Source organism: Chanos chanos, chromosome 1 (assembly GCF_902362185.1).
Source record: "Chanos chanos chromosome 1, fChaCha1.1, whole genome shotgun sequence".
In the NCBI taxonomy this organism is placed as follows: domain Eukaryota; kingdom Metazoa; phylum Chordata; class Actinopteri; order Gonorynchiformes; family Chanidae; genus Chanos; species Chanos chanos.
In genome coordinates, this window is record NC_044495.1 from 62,185,132 (window position 1) to 62,197,795 (window position 12,664).

A 12,664-nucleotide genomic window follows, 5' to 3' on the forward strand; every position below is an offset into this window, starting at 1 on the left:
CTTTCAGTTACGAGTAGAAGTCGAGTGAAAAGCAGGTCATACCAGAGCTGTGTCATGGTCCCGTGAGGCCAGGGGATCTGGGGCCCCTCACATTGTCAGCACTGAGTGGTCTGGGGGGGCCCTAGTGGTCAGCTTGTGTTGTGCACACAGAGGGCCCTGGCGTTCAGCTGCCTTTGGATGTCTTGGGCATCGCACTGTGTGCAGCCTGAGGATCGGAGGCCTTCTGGCAGTCTAAGGCGCAGGGGCGCTGGCCCGCTGGCCCGGCCCGTAATCCAGCCTTGGCTCATACACAGAGACAACCGTCTGAATCATGTATGTGGTGAGTGACAGCAGAGTTTTAACAGTGACAAGGCTCTGCAGTCTTTAGACGTTTACTCTGAAGAGCTATAATGTATTCATTCAGCTGAACAGGCACTCCTGACACCAGGTAAACAGACAGGCCATCACAGCAGGCTTACGTGTCATACCGTACCTCTAAATAACAGGTCACAAGGCTACTGCTGGGATATAGCATCAGACGTTCATTATTTTAACCATGAATATGAGATGAGGAGTGGTTTGAAGTTGATTAGACACTTTGTGGGTAGACAGGTGATTCTGTGATTGATGAAAGAGACAGAATTTTTGTCGCCATTTTTTTAATTACATGTTCAGTCGAACATTCCCATCTCCGAGATGTTTTAACATTGATATTGTCAAGTCATGTGAGAGAACACGTCTGTGAGCGAGGGCTGTTGGATGTTGTGAATGTGGTATATAATATTTATTATATACCAGTGCCCTTAAGATGTGAGAGTGTCTGTGTGCTCGTTGCCCGGCTGGACTGCGGACAGGCTGCAGACATCGGGTGACGGCGGCTAGTAAGGGTTGTTGAAAGGAAAATGCGGATGAATGGCATCCCTCCAAACTCTCTTCCCATCTCTCTGTGGAGAGAGAAAGACCAGTAATGAGTCAAACGCCTCTAGGCATTTCTAGACTAATGATATGGGGGTTTTTTAGGTGTTTTCTGTAGATCTTTGCGACAGTGTGATGGCTGTGGAAAGTCTCTCTGTAATGGGGTTGGTTGCCTCACTGACCTCCACAGCTGGAACAATGAGCCTCTCGTTTCTGTTAAATGACTCGATTTGCTTCATGTCCTCTTCAGTCAGTGCAAAATCAAACACCTGCCCACAGGAGAAAAGCTGTCATGTGACTGCCTGCAGGAGAACCGTTTGTGTGTGTGTTTTTGATGCTCTGTCTTGCTCTAGTTCCTGATGGCCCAGTGCACTGTGTGCTTTAGGTCTCTCTCCGCTCTAACACACACAGACCCTTGACTAACTGAGTCAGGTGTGTTCCAGCAGGGAGAAAAAGAGAGAGAGAGAGAGAGAGAGAGAATGTGCTGAGCTGTGAGGCATTAGGAGCAGGACTTGGAAACACTGTCATAATCCAACACACTTTACCACACAGACAAACTCATAGTTAGGCTACTGTCCCTCCGTAGGGCTGAACACACAGACAACCACTCCCTGCCCTCCACTGAACACACCTTACTCTGCTCCAGGCCCTGAAAACGGTCTGAATGGTCATTGGTTGAGCTGGTTTAGAGTGAGGTGGTCCTGCCACAAGGCTGTGTCCCGAGGGATTGACTCTATACTGTCTTACCTCTCCAAAAATGGCCCTCCCTGCTTTAATCTATTAGTTTGTGGGGGGGGGGAGTTGTCCTTGTTAAAACTCCACACGTTAAATATTGTCTGACCCCAGCATTCAAACTGTAGAGGTCTGGTCTTCAGGAGTAATCAATATACTGTCTGTGTACTGTCCTGCAGAGGTCGCTGTAGAGTCCACTCTACCTCGTCTCAGAGTAGCAACAATAGGGCGGTCCAGAGCGTTAACTCTCAGGGTATGTCTGGAGAGCTTTTTTGTTTCTTACCTCAAAGTTTTCCTTGATTCTGGATGGAGTGACGCTTTTAGGGATACAGACAACTCCTCTTTGCACCTGCCACCTGCACAAGATCAAACGATTAAACAAAATGAAAGACTCACAGAGTGGAGTGAGATAACGGACTGAGGGAATAAGAGATGTTTCTCACGCCAGCCGTTACTCTAAGGCCTAGGTCACTGTGTCAGTGCTGTCTAAACTGAACTCTGACCTCCAAATTTCATGGGTTATGACATAAAGAATTTTCTTTTGACTGATGTCAGTGACAAGGGTGAGATGTCGCCCTGTAACGTCAAGCAAACTTTGTACATCAGAAGCCGCTTTTGAAGGTCCAGGTGTAAGACCGGACTCCAGACCCGGTCCAGGTACCTGATGATGACCTGGGCCGAGGTCTTGCCGTAGCGTTTCGCCATGGTGACGACCCTGGGGTCTTGTAGGAGAGTGGGCTCCCCAGGGGCGGCCCAGGGGCGGTCGGGGGAGCCCAGGGGGCTGTATGCGGTGATGGCCACGCCCTGACTCTGGCAGTGCGAGATCAGCTCGGTCTGGATCAGATAGGGATGGCACTCCACCTGGGGGAAAAACCCAGAGAGATGGTGTTGCGTTAAATACCACGCCTGAGCAGAGGATGGGTTATACCATAAGGAGGCGCAGGCGTGAGTGGACCAGCCTTTTCCCATGTCACTGCAGTGGTGGTTAATTCACAGTAATGCGCTTATGAGGGAACATAAAGGAAAGAGTTAATGTACATCAGTTAAAGCCCCGTGTTAAGTCATATTTATGACAGAAAGAAGCAGGTCACAGGAGGGGTTTTAGGCCTAAGGAACAGGAGAGTACTGAACGTGGAACAGAGGCGCAGAGTTTCATGCTGGTGATGTGTATCCTGCCTGCTGGTTGAGACAGACAGTGATTTGTCACACCCCTGTCCGATGACTCCAGCGCTGATGTGTCCGTAAATGATGGAGCGGCTCATGTTTACCTGGTTGACGACCGGTTTGTGTTTTGCAAAGCTGAGGATGTCATTCATCTGCCTGGCGTTGAAGTTGGACAGGCCAATGGCTTTCACCAGGCCCTGGTCCACCAGCTTCTCCATGGCCAACCAGGTGTCTCTATAATGAAGATCTGAGTAGCGAATGGTTCCATCTGGGTTTTTGGGCATCACCTCGTCCCCTCTCCTACAAAGAGAAACATTTTATAAGCTGATAGCTGGATGTGTGTGGATAGTTGACGTGTGATGTTTTCTGTTAGGAATGTATTGTAGACATTCAGATTACACACTTACACACACACACACACACACACACACACACACACACACACATGCTATTTACTGTTATGTGGTTAGTATAAATAGACATTGTTTAATTGTATAAGAGGGTGTGGCAGATGTTTGGTGCCTCATACTCAAATGCCATTGGCCAGTGCATGAGGTAGAGATCCAGGTAGCTCAGGCCCAAGTCAGACAGACTCTTCCTGCAGGCGCTCTCCACATCATCTGGGTGGTGTTTAGTGTTCCACAGTTTAGACGTCACAAATACCTCCTCCCTTTTCAGGGCCTGCAGAGGACACAGGGTGGAGGGGGTCGTGTTGGGGGTCATTAGACACGGACACACTTTGGCTTTTAAAAATGAATGGGGTCTGTACTCTGACATGAGTGGGGTCTGTACTCTGATATGAGTGGGGTCTGTACTCTGACATGAATGGGGTCTGTACTCTGACGTGAGTGGGGTCTGTACTCTGACATGAATGGGGTCTGTACTCTGACGTGAGTGGGGTCTGTACTCTGACATGAATGGGATCTGTACTCTGACGTGAATGGGGTCTGTACTCTGACGTGAGTGGGGTCTGTACTCTGACGTGAGTGGGGTCTGTATTCTGATGTGAATGGGGTCTGTACTCTGACGTGAGTGGGGTCTGTACTCTGACGTGAATGGGGTCTGTACTCTGACGTGAATGGGGTCTGTACTCTGACATGAATGGGGTCTGTACTCTGACGTGAGTGGGGTCTGTACTCTGACATGAATGGGGTCTGTACTCTGACGTGAGTGGGGTCTGTACTCTGACATGAATGGGATCTGTACTCTGACGTGAATGGGGTCTGTACTCTGACGTGAGTGGGGTCTGTACTCTGACGTGAGTGGGGTCTGTATTCTGATGTGAATGGGGTCTGTACTCTGACGTGAGTGGGGTCTGTACTCTGACGTGAGTGGGGTCTGTACTCTGACATGAATGGGATCTGTACTCTGACGTGAATGGGGTCTGTACTCTGACGTGAGTGGGGTCTGTACTCTGACGTGAGTGGGGTCTGTACTCTGACGTGAGTGGGGTCTGTACTTTGACGTGTCCCTCAGCTGTGATTACCTTCCCGGGTCCCAGTCTCTCAGACAAGGCCTCTCCCACTTCACTCTCATTTCCATAAACCGCAGCACAGTCAATGTGTCTGTAACCAGTGTCCAAGGCTGCTATCACAGCCTGCTTCACCTACAGATACACACACACGCACACACACACATACGTATACATACACATACATACACACACATGTACATATACACATACATACACATGCACACACACACATGTACATGTACATGTACACATACACACACACACAGACACATGAAACACAATGGCCTCAGTTACTCATTAGCAGAGAGTTACTTGCACTTGCAATATCATTCAATAGGTAAACAATCCTTACTATGAGTTAATCAATAACCTGATTCAAATGTGGACGCGTATTAGAAACAGTTCTGTTGTTTCACCACATTAAGCATATTTGACCCAGCTCTGGGTAATAATTGGAAAGAGGAGTTTCAACACCAGTGTTAATCAGTCATTTCCCTGCATCACTGACCTGAGTGTCTTTGGCTTAGAGGAGCCCAATCCATTCATAAAAACAGCATAAAAATCGATTACTTACAAACACGAAGCATGCTAATGCTAAGCTACAGCAGAACGCTTCAGTAACTTGGCTCTCACAGGAACACGTCATTGAGGAAAGCTGCTTTTCTTACCTGCCCAGGTGCGCTCTTCCATGTGCCCAGACCGAGCAGTGGCATACACTGGCCAGTGGAGAGAGAGACGGAGGCAGCGGACATGGTTCTCTCACGGTGAGGTCACCACCCTGGGCAGCGACAGAAAGGAAATGTTCCCAGAGAGCGATGAAGCAGAATCTTCTTATGGAGATGTTTTATGTTAACATAGAAAATTTACTCCTTTTGGCATGAAATATGCAACATGCTCAAGTCATATTTTAGGACTGACCCCTGAATGTACCTGCGTTTTACAGGAGCATGGAATCTGAGTTTTGAAGTTAGATATTAACAGACAAAAGCCCTCATTGTGATAAATGCTACGGTATCTCTCATCTCCGGGTTATATTAAAACTCAGTCAGGCTGCGGTTGTGGTGAGTATGAACACAGAGGACCGTGTGGGTCAAACGCTGTCGAGTAGAGCTCTGTAAACGGTCCTCCTGACCGGTCACAAAGCGTCATTACACATTACTACACTTACAGATTATAAACTCGACACCGAAGATTCTCTACTCAAGAATCAGTCATTTTTAACTTTATCCACTAATCTGCAATAACACGTACATGCTAATTTACATAATTGGCCAGAAATCAAAATCAGAACTACTCTGACGTATCTGAATGAGTTCAGAGTCACTTGGTTAGACAGAAATCTGTGACGCCTCCTGCAGCGGATCCATTTTCTTATTTATTAACACACTCGAAAGCACTTTCTCTTTCTTTCCTTCCCTCTTTCTTTTCTGTCGTTCTTTCTTTCACAAATGTAATGTATTTTCTTTGGAGTGCGTAGTTCTTTAATAAAATCGTGTTTAGCGACTCTTAGCTGACTCGACGATTTAGTGTCTGTTTAATTTCACGCCACATTTGAGTATTTTCCACACATGAACTGAGCAGGCTATTCTGCTTTGGTCACACCTAAAATAATCCAGATATTTATAGACTCTGTTTTGCCAGAAAAAGCTTGTATAATAAATGTTTATCTCTCTGACTCCCCAGTAACCTTAAAAGCCCATTTCATTTAAAGAGATTGTGAAAAAACCCCTGAATGTGCAGCGTTTTTCTTACCCTTCAGAGACACTCTGCGTGCAGTCCAGACTCGTCCAGATATGGATGACACTAACCTTAAATACACAGAGGTCAAAGTCTGGGTTTATCTATTACCCCAGGGATGGTAACGGGCCAAAAAACTCACTGTCACTGGCTGACATTTCCTCTGTTGTAATTGTCTAAATGTATCAAATCTGAGGGGGTTTTATCTGTGGGCCCTGGGAGTAAGTATCCTGAGCAGCGCTGTGTGTTACTCTACTGGAAATGCTTTGTATGGAGGGCGACCATCGCGTTGAGAGAGCCAAGGTGTCAGTGCAAATGCTTAAATACAGACCAATATTACACACAAAACCTCAGCTTTACAAAAAACACGTTTTGTGTCAAACTGGCCAAAACTTTATGGTGCTTTATAAGTGACTGAAACAGACGCGTTCATTCTGAGTTTTCCTGTCCTCTGAATGTTGGTTTTGTTTAGACACTCCTGTTTAAGCAGTGTTTATGTTACTGACCGACATCTCTCAGGGACAGTGTTTTTGTCTGGTCTGCCTCATCCCCCCTGTATGTATAAACATCTTATAATGTATTTTGACACAGGAAAACATATTGATCTGTTCTGTTTGTATAAATGTTATGTAATGTATTGTGACAGAGGAGCTCTCTGTTGTTCTGCTGGTGCTCCTCTGCAGGACTAATATAGAGGCAGAGAGCCGTTTCACGCCTGCTTCACGTGCTGCATCACACCCTGCCCCAAGTCCAACTCATTACCCCTATGTGGTCAGGTTCCTTCAGCACGGTCTGAGTCAACCAGCACAGGGGGGAAAAACACTTCAACCTCAGAGGAACATTCCAGAAGGGAGAGTTGCGGAGCTTGTGGGCCATAGAGCAGTGGTTCTCAGTCCCGGGGGCCCACTGTCCTTCACGTCTTTGTTTTAACTCTTCATTATCACAGTTAACTGAGCTAATCAAGGGCTTGATGATTAAGTGATCAGTGGAACCAGGTGTGTCAGTCCTGAGTTAGAACAAACACGTGCAGGACAGGGGTCCCTCGGCACTGGGGTTGAGAACCACTGGTTTAGAGTTTGCAGGACAGGGGTCCCTCGGCACTGGAGTTGAGAACCACTGGTTTAGAGTTTGCAGGACAGGGGTCCCTTGGCACTGGAGTTGAGAACCACTGGTTTAGAGTTTGCAGGACAGGGGTCCCTCGGCACTGGAGTTGAGAACCACTGGTTTAGAGTTTGCAGGACAGGGGTCCCTCGGCACTGGAGTTGAGAACCACTGGTTTAGAGTTTGCAGGACAGGGGTCCCTCGGCACTGGAGTTGAGAACCACTGGTTTAGAGTTTGCAGGACAGGGGTCCCTTGGCACTGGAGTTGAGAACCACTGGTTTAGAGTTTGCAGGACAGGGGTCCCTCGGCACTGGAGTTGAGAACCACTGGTTTAGAGTTTGCAGGACAGGGGTCCCTCGGCACTGGGGTTGAGAACCACTGGTTTAGAGTTTGCAGGACAGGGGTCCCTCGGCACTGGGGTTGAGAACCACTGGTTTAGAGTTTGCAGGACAGGGGTCCCTTGGCACTGGAGTTGAGAACCACTGGTTTAGAGTTTGCAGGACAGGGGTCCCTCGGCACTGGAGTTGAGAACCACTGGTTTAGAGTTTGCAGGACAGCCAAACACCGTTTGTTGTCAAACTGTTCCCAGCTATAACAACAGCTAACGGTGCTCTGGCAAAACACAACATGTTTTAAAACAAAGTAGATAATGTCTGCTGGATGAGAGACTTTCAATCTAATCACAGAAAACAGCCCTCCTGAATCACGATCTGTGCCATTTATAAGACAAACAGACAGTAAATGTGATGTAGAAAAAAGGTTTGTGTTTGTGGTGATGTAATTAGCGTTTGTTTTGGTTCAAGTCCGTGTGTGAGCGCTGGGATTTGTCTCTCTCCCCAGGGCTGACTGATAAATGTGGTCTCCAGTAGAGGTGTACAGAGACGTCATTATCTGTATCTGCTCAACCAACGAAGTGATCCGTCTCTTCGGATATGAGACCGGAAGTGGGTGTGGTTTATATAGGATGTCACGTTAAGTCGGGCAGCTGTATTTTCTAACCTGATATTCACTGGCAGTGCAATTGTTGTGCCTTCAAAGCATCAAATTGATTTAATATTGGCACATCATTAATTATTAAATATGTTTCCACATCGTCATACTGTACTTTTCATCTCTCTCTCTCTCTCCTATTTTTATTTTTTACTAAACTAAGTTATATGAGCTGTCTGAACCCCACCACCACCTCCTCCTCCTTTGACTGGGGGACGATGAACAATCAGAAACTGAAAAAAAAAGTTAAATATAAATCGAAAGATTCTGTTTTGCATTTGAGAAAGAAACGATTTATAGTAACGATATACAGAAAAATATCATTCAATTGAAGGGAATAATCGCGATTCTTGATGTGTTACGTTACTGCAGTTCGCTAGGGAAACGTGAATTACTCTTTTACAACAGTAACTAGCGCTGACTCGTTGGGGGCGAATGTAGGGATCACTTTTGTGCAGTAAATCAAACGACTTGCGACTGTTTGTTTAAATGGAACAAATTAACACATACAGCTAAAAACTGCAGTTTCTAAACTTCGTTTTGATGTACAGGTTGCGGGGGTAATCCAGCTGCCACACTAGGCTTTTGTCTCGCTAGCTCCCGCACCTGACTCGGTGGGAGCGACTACAGAATAGCGATCACTTTTAAGTAATGTGTAATAAATTAAACGACTCGTTAGTGAAATCAAAGTCCTGAGTTGCAAACAGAATGGGCATTTTTATCTTGTGGCCATCAACAATGACATGAATCGATTTGAAGAAACATAATCGCTAACGCACTGACATGTCAATCATGTTTTTTCCCCGAATGCTAACGAGCAACTTCGGGTGGACGAAATAACGTCGTTATTCCCGGATAACGTACCCGCAGATATTGGTAGTGTGGAGGCCTCAGAGCATCCAGACAAGTGTGCCCAACACACAGAGTGCCAGCACCGTCCTAGTGGAAAAGAGCCAACAGAGAGAGAGAGAGTGAATAATGTCAGGCGTGAATGACAGTCCATCCACACCATCCCTAGAGCATTCGCTGACAGAAAACGCGGCTAATAATGACTGAGTGAATCCACTGTTATGTTACTCCTAGTGTAAGTACAGTTCTGTGTATTGAAACCAGAGCATGTGTGAATAATTAAAAATAAGGTCTCAGGTTTGCCTGAAGATGGCAGTCTAGATGTCTGTGTTAAATGAGTCTTTCAGGGCCAGGGTTGAGTGGAATCACTTGGCAGGAACATAATGTTTCTCAATGCAATACAAAGACACTACAAAGCGTTGCCTTTTATCTGCCAGTCTAACCTTTATGCTCAGGACACTGCGTTTAAAATACACTGGATCTGTTTACACTGAATTTTATAACAGTATGTGTGAGATCCACATTTCAGACAACTAGCTTTCTTTTTACACATTTAATGAGAAATAGTCCCATACCAGCCCATGTATTCCTCTGAGTCTCGATCTCCTGGGAGAGGCTGTACTGTTGGCCTGTGCTGATTGATCTGTCAGGGGGGTTGCTTCTTGGTTCTCTCTCAGTGTTTTTCACTAGCAGTAAGAATGGAGAATGTTCTGGAACTTGGCGGTGATGGTGAGTTCCCAGTGGGGATCAGACACTGTCAGGGACAAAGCCATTGTGTTGTTTTGTGCTAGTGGTAGAAGTTACCAGCAAACGCCCAGCCCAGATCTGTCTAGTACTTTCTCTTATAGTCATTAAAGTTAGTGTTTAGGTTTAACAAGCTGATCCTGCATCAGTGTGTGTGTGTGTGTGGACAGTGTGTCACTGTCCAAACTGTATACTTTTTCACACATACAGTGTTTCTTCTGTAACACTCTGTTTTGCAGTCTGCTAATTACCAGGTATTAACTAGGAAATGAGATGGTAATAAAATACAGTTATTAGGATAGGAAGCACTAACTAATTTCCTGGTAAGTACACAGAAACCTGCTGGGAAACTCGATGGCAACAACCTTAACCCTAACCCTAACCCTAACCTTAACCCTAACCCTAACCATCTAGTTTCCAAGTGGGTTTCCATGTTCTTCCTAGATAATAACTTAGTACTTACTAAACATTTTTAATGAGTACTTTCCAAATAACCATATTTTGTTGCCATCTAGTTTCCTAGTAGGTTTCTATGTGCTTGCCAGGAAATAATTTAGTATTTCCTATCCAGTTTTTGTTTTGTTTTGTTTTGTTTTGGGCACTTTCCTAATAACTGTATTTTATTACCATCTCATTTCCTAGTTAATACCTGGTAATTAGCAGACTGCAAAATGAAGCGTTACTGTTTTTTCTATACTGTGTGTGTTTCAGTCACTGCTAAAGCACCTGAAATATCTTGGCTTTCACCCCAGGGGAGATCCTGACCAGCGTCACTCCGTTCACTCATCCAGTTGACCACTCCCCACACTTGTCGGTGAGAGTACAGGGGTAATTTGACCTTTGGCAGTGGGTAAGTCATTTAAGTTCTCTGAGAGGAAAATGATCTGGAGACACAGGTGAAATACGCCTCTTTAGATGTGCTGAATCAAAAGCGTCACGAATAGAGATCCCAAAGATGTGAGGCTTGTGTGAAAATGCTAAATTCTCCAACGGAGGAAGAACCTTGGCTTTTACAAAAATCAAAGCAGGTTTAACAGGGCTGATGGACTCTGGGGGGAAATGTGTGTTTTGCTCTGCAAACTGCTGTAGCAAGAAAACACTATAATTTAATGAGCCTGTATCCATGGTGATATTTTGTGAAACTGAAGTTTAAACAGCATTGTTAGCACAAGGCTTTACTTCAGCTACTTGACACCCCTAGTTTACATTATAGCCATTCTTACCATGGTAAAAATGAGGTCATGTATTTCAGTTGCTATGTATAACTGCTTTCAGGAAAGCATTCTCTATCTAAACACATAGCAGGGTGGACTCTGTCAGATTTGCCCTCATTCTGAGTGAGAAAGGCCAGGCCGTGGAGAGGCGTGTGGCATGTCACCGGAGGCAATGAGTGACTGGAGCACTTTGAGTTTCTCTAGCAGGCTGGCAGATATTACATTCAGACTGAACGACTCAAGGCAGGTGTGTTTGTCAAGACTCAGGTTTATTTCGTATTGTTGTAAAACGATTTACCAAACACATAACAGTATACAGGGAAACCACTGAAAATGGAGCAGATCCAAACAACACAGTAAGAGACTGGGCCAAAGGTCCAGCCCAGCAGATCCCCAAACAGATCCCCAAACAGATCTCCCTTTACAGCAACGTTACTATACACCTGTCACTTACACACCATTTACACATACACAGTCTCTCTCTCTCTCTCTCTCTCTCTCTCTCTCTCTCTCTCTCTCTCTCTCTCTCTCTCACAGTCACACGTCTGGAAATGCTGTGTATCTACAAGTCCAGCAGGTCACCTCACAGAAAGACACTGATTTAATGTCTGAGATTGGACACAAACATCAAAACAACAGAATCCAATGACCAAGATTATATTATGTTGCCAAAACTCATCAAAACACAGCTGTGTATTAAAAAACCATATAAATATCTCTCCAAACCCAAGACCAGCTCAGAGAGGCATCCAATCGGAGAGCACGGATCAAAAAACATCATCATAACGGAGTTACTTCTGTATCAAAGAGGCCTTCTTACAACCAAAATCACCACATTGCAGAAAACTCTGTTCTGGTTGTGCAGGACTAGGAGAAAATTCCTGTGAGATTTGGTTTGTAGCTCATACTCAGTAATATAAGTTTTGTAAAAAGTTATTAGAATTCATTTCAAAAGAGGGAAGTGAACCCCAAATGGTAGCATCCTGGAGAAGAGTTTTACATTAGGTTACAGTGTTGAGTCTATATATACCCTTACATTAGATGACAGCACAGTCAAAATGTTTCTAAAGGTCTCTTTCCCTTTCACAATCTACTGATAAATGGTGTGTCTTAAATATTCACAATTAGGCCAAATTATGACATGTGAGAAATGGACACCTCACTACTGTCTCATATACATACGGTCATTCAGGACTTCACAGTTTTGTCTGGCACTCATTGACCTATTCCACCCCCTGTCAAAGTACAGTGTCTACAGTAGTAATACGTTTATGCTGGCTTTGTGTCTATGGAGTGCAATTTCATTCATCAGTCCGAAAAAACAAAGAAAAAAACATATACAGGGTCGTCTGTTTGACTGTGCTAGACAGCCTGGACTCAGGTAAGCTTCTGTTCTTTAACTGAAGAAAAATATAAAAAAGTTTTCAAAATTATAGTTTACAGTCCACAATTACAGGAGAGCTCAGCTCTGTCTTGTTTTACTTAACACAGTCTGTCCCCATCAAACTGTCTCACTGTACAGCCTGTCCCCATCAAACTGTCTCACTTTACAGTCTGTCCCCATCAAACTGTCTCATTGTACAATGTGTCCCATTAAACTGTCTTACAGTAAAGTCTATCCCATCAAACGGTCTCACTGTACAATATGTCCCATCAAATTGTCTCACTGTACAGTTTGTCCTGTCAAATCGTCTCACTGGGTATAGTTTGTCCTATCAAACTGTCTCACTGTACAATCTGCCCCATCAAACTGTCTCACTGGGT

At 45.0% G+C, this 12,664-nt stretch overlaps 1 protein-coding gene across 1 annotated transcript; it reads right to left on the minus strand.

Annotated features, from left to right (window-relative positions):
- Nucleotides 1-621: 621 nt before the first annotated feature.
- Nucleotides 622-6,054, minus strand: akr1a1a (aldo-keto reductase family 1, member A1a (aldehyde reductase)). The gene is made up of 9 exons (XM_030769971.1): nt 6,017-6,054; nt 4,933-5,042; nt 4,277-4,396; nt 3,320-3,471; nt 2,895-3,090; nt 2,288-2,487; nt 1,910-1,982; nt 1,077-1,163; nt 622-923 (listed from the first exon to the last, which is right to left on the minus strand). The coding sequence occupies exons 2-9, from the start codon at nt 5,014-5,016 to the stop codon at nt 858-860; spliced, it is 978 nt and encodes a 325-aa protein (XP_030625831.1). The 5' UTR covers nt 5,017-5,042; nt 6,017-6,054; the 3' UTR covers nt 622-857.
- Nucleotides 6,055-12,664: the final 6,610 nt, after the last annotated feature.

Coding starts and splice junctions, on each gene's coding strand:
- akr1a1a (XM_030769971.1), bottom strand. CDS start 5,016: ATGTCCGCTGCCTCCGTCTCTCTCTCCACTGGCCAGTGTATGCCACTG. Junction 4,397..4,932: donor GGAAGAGCGCACCTGGGCAG/GTAAGAAAAGCA, acceptor GTGTATCTGTAG/GTGAAGCAGGCTGTGATAGC. Junction 3,091..3,319: donor CACTGGCCAATGGCATTTGA/GTATGAGGCACC, acceptor TTCTCTTTGTAG/GAGAGGGGACGAGGTGATGC.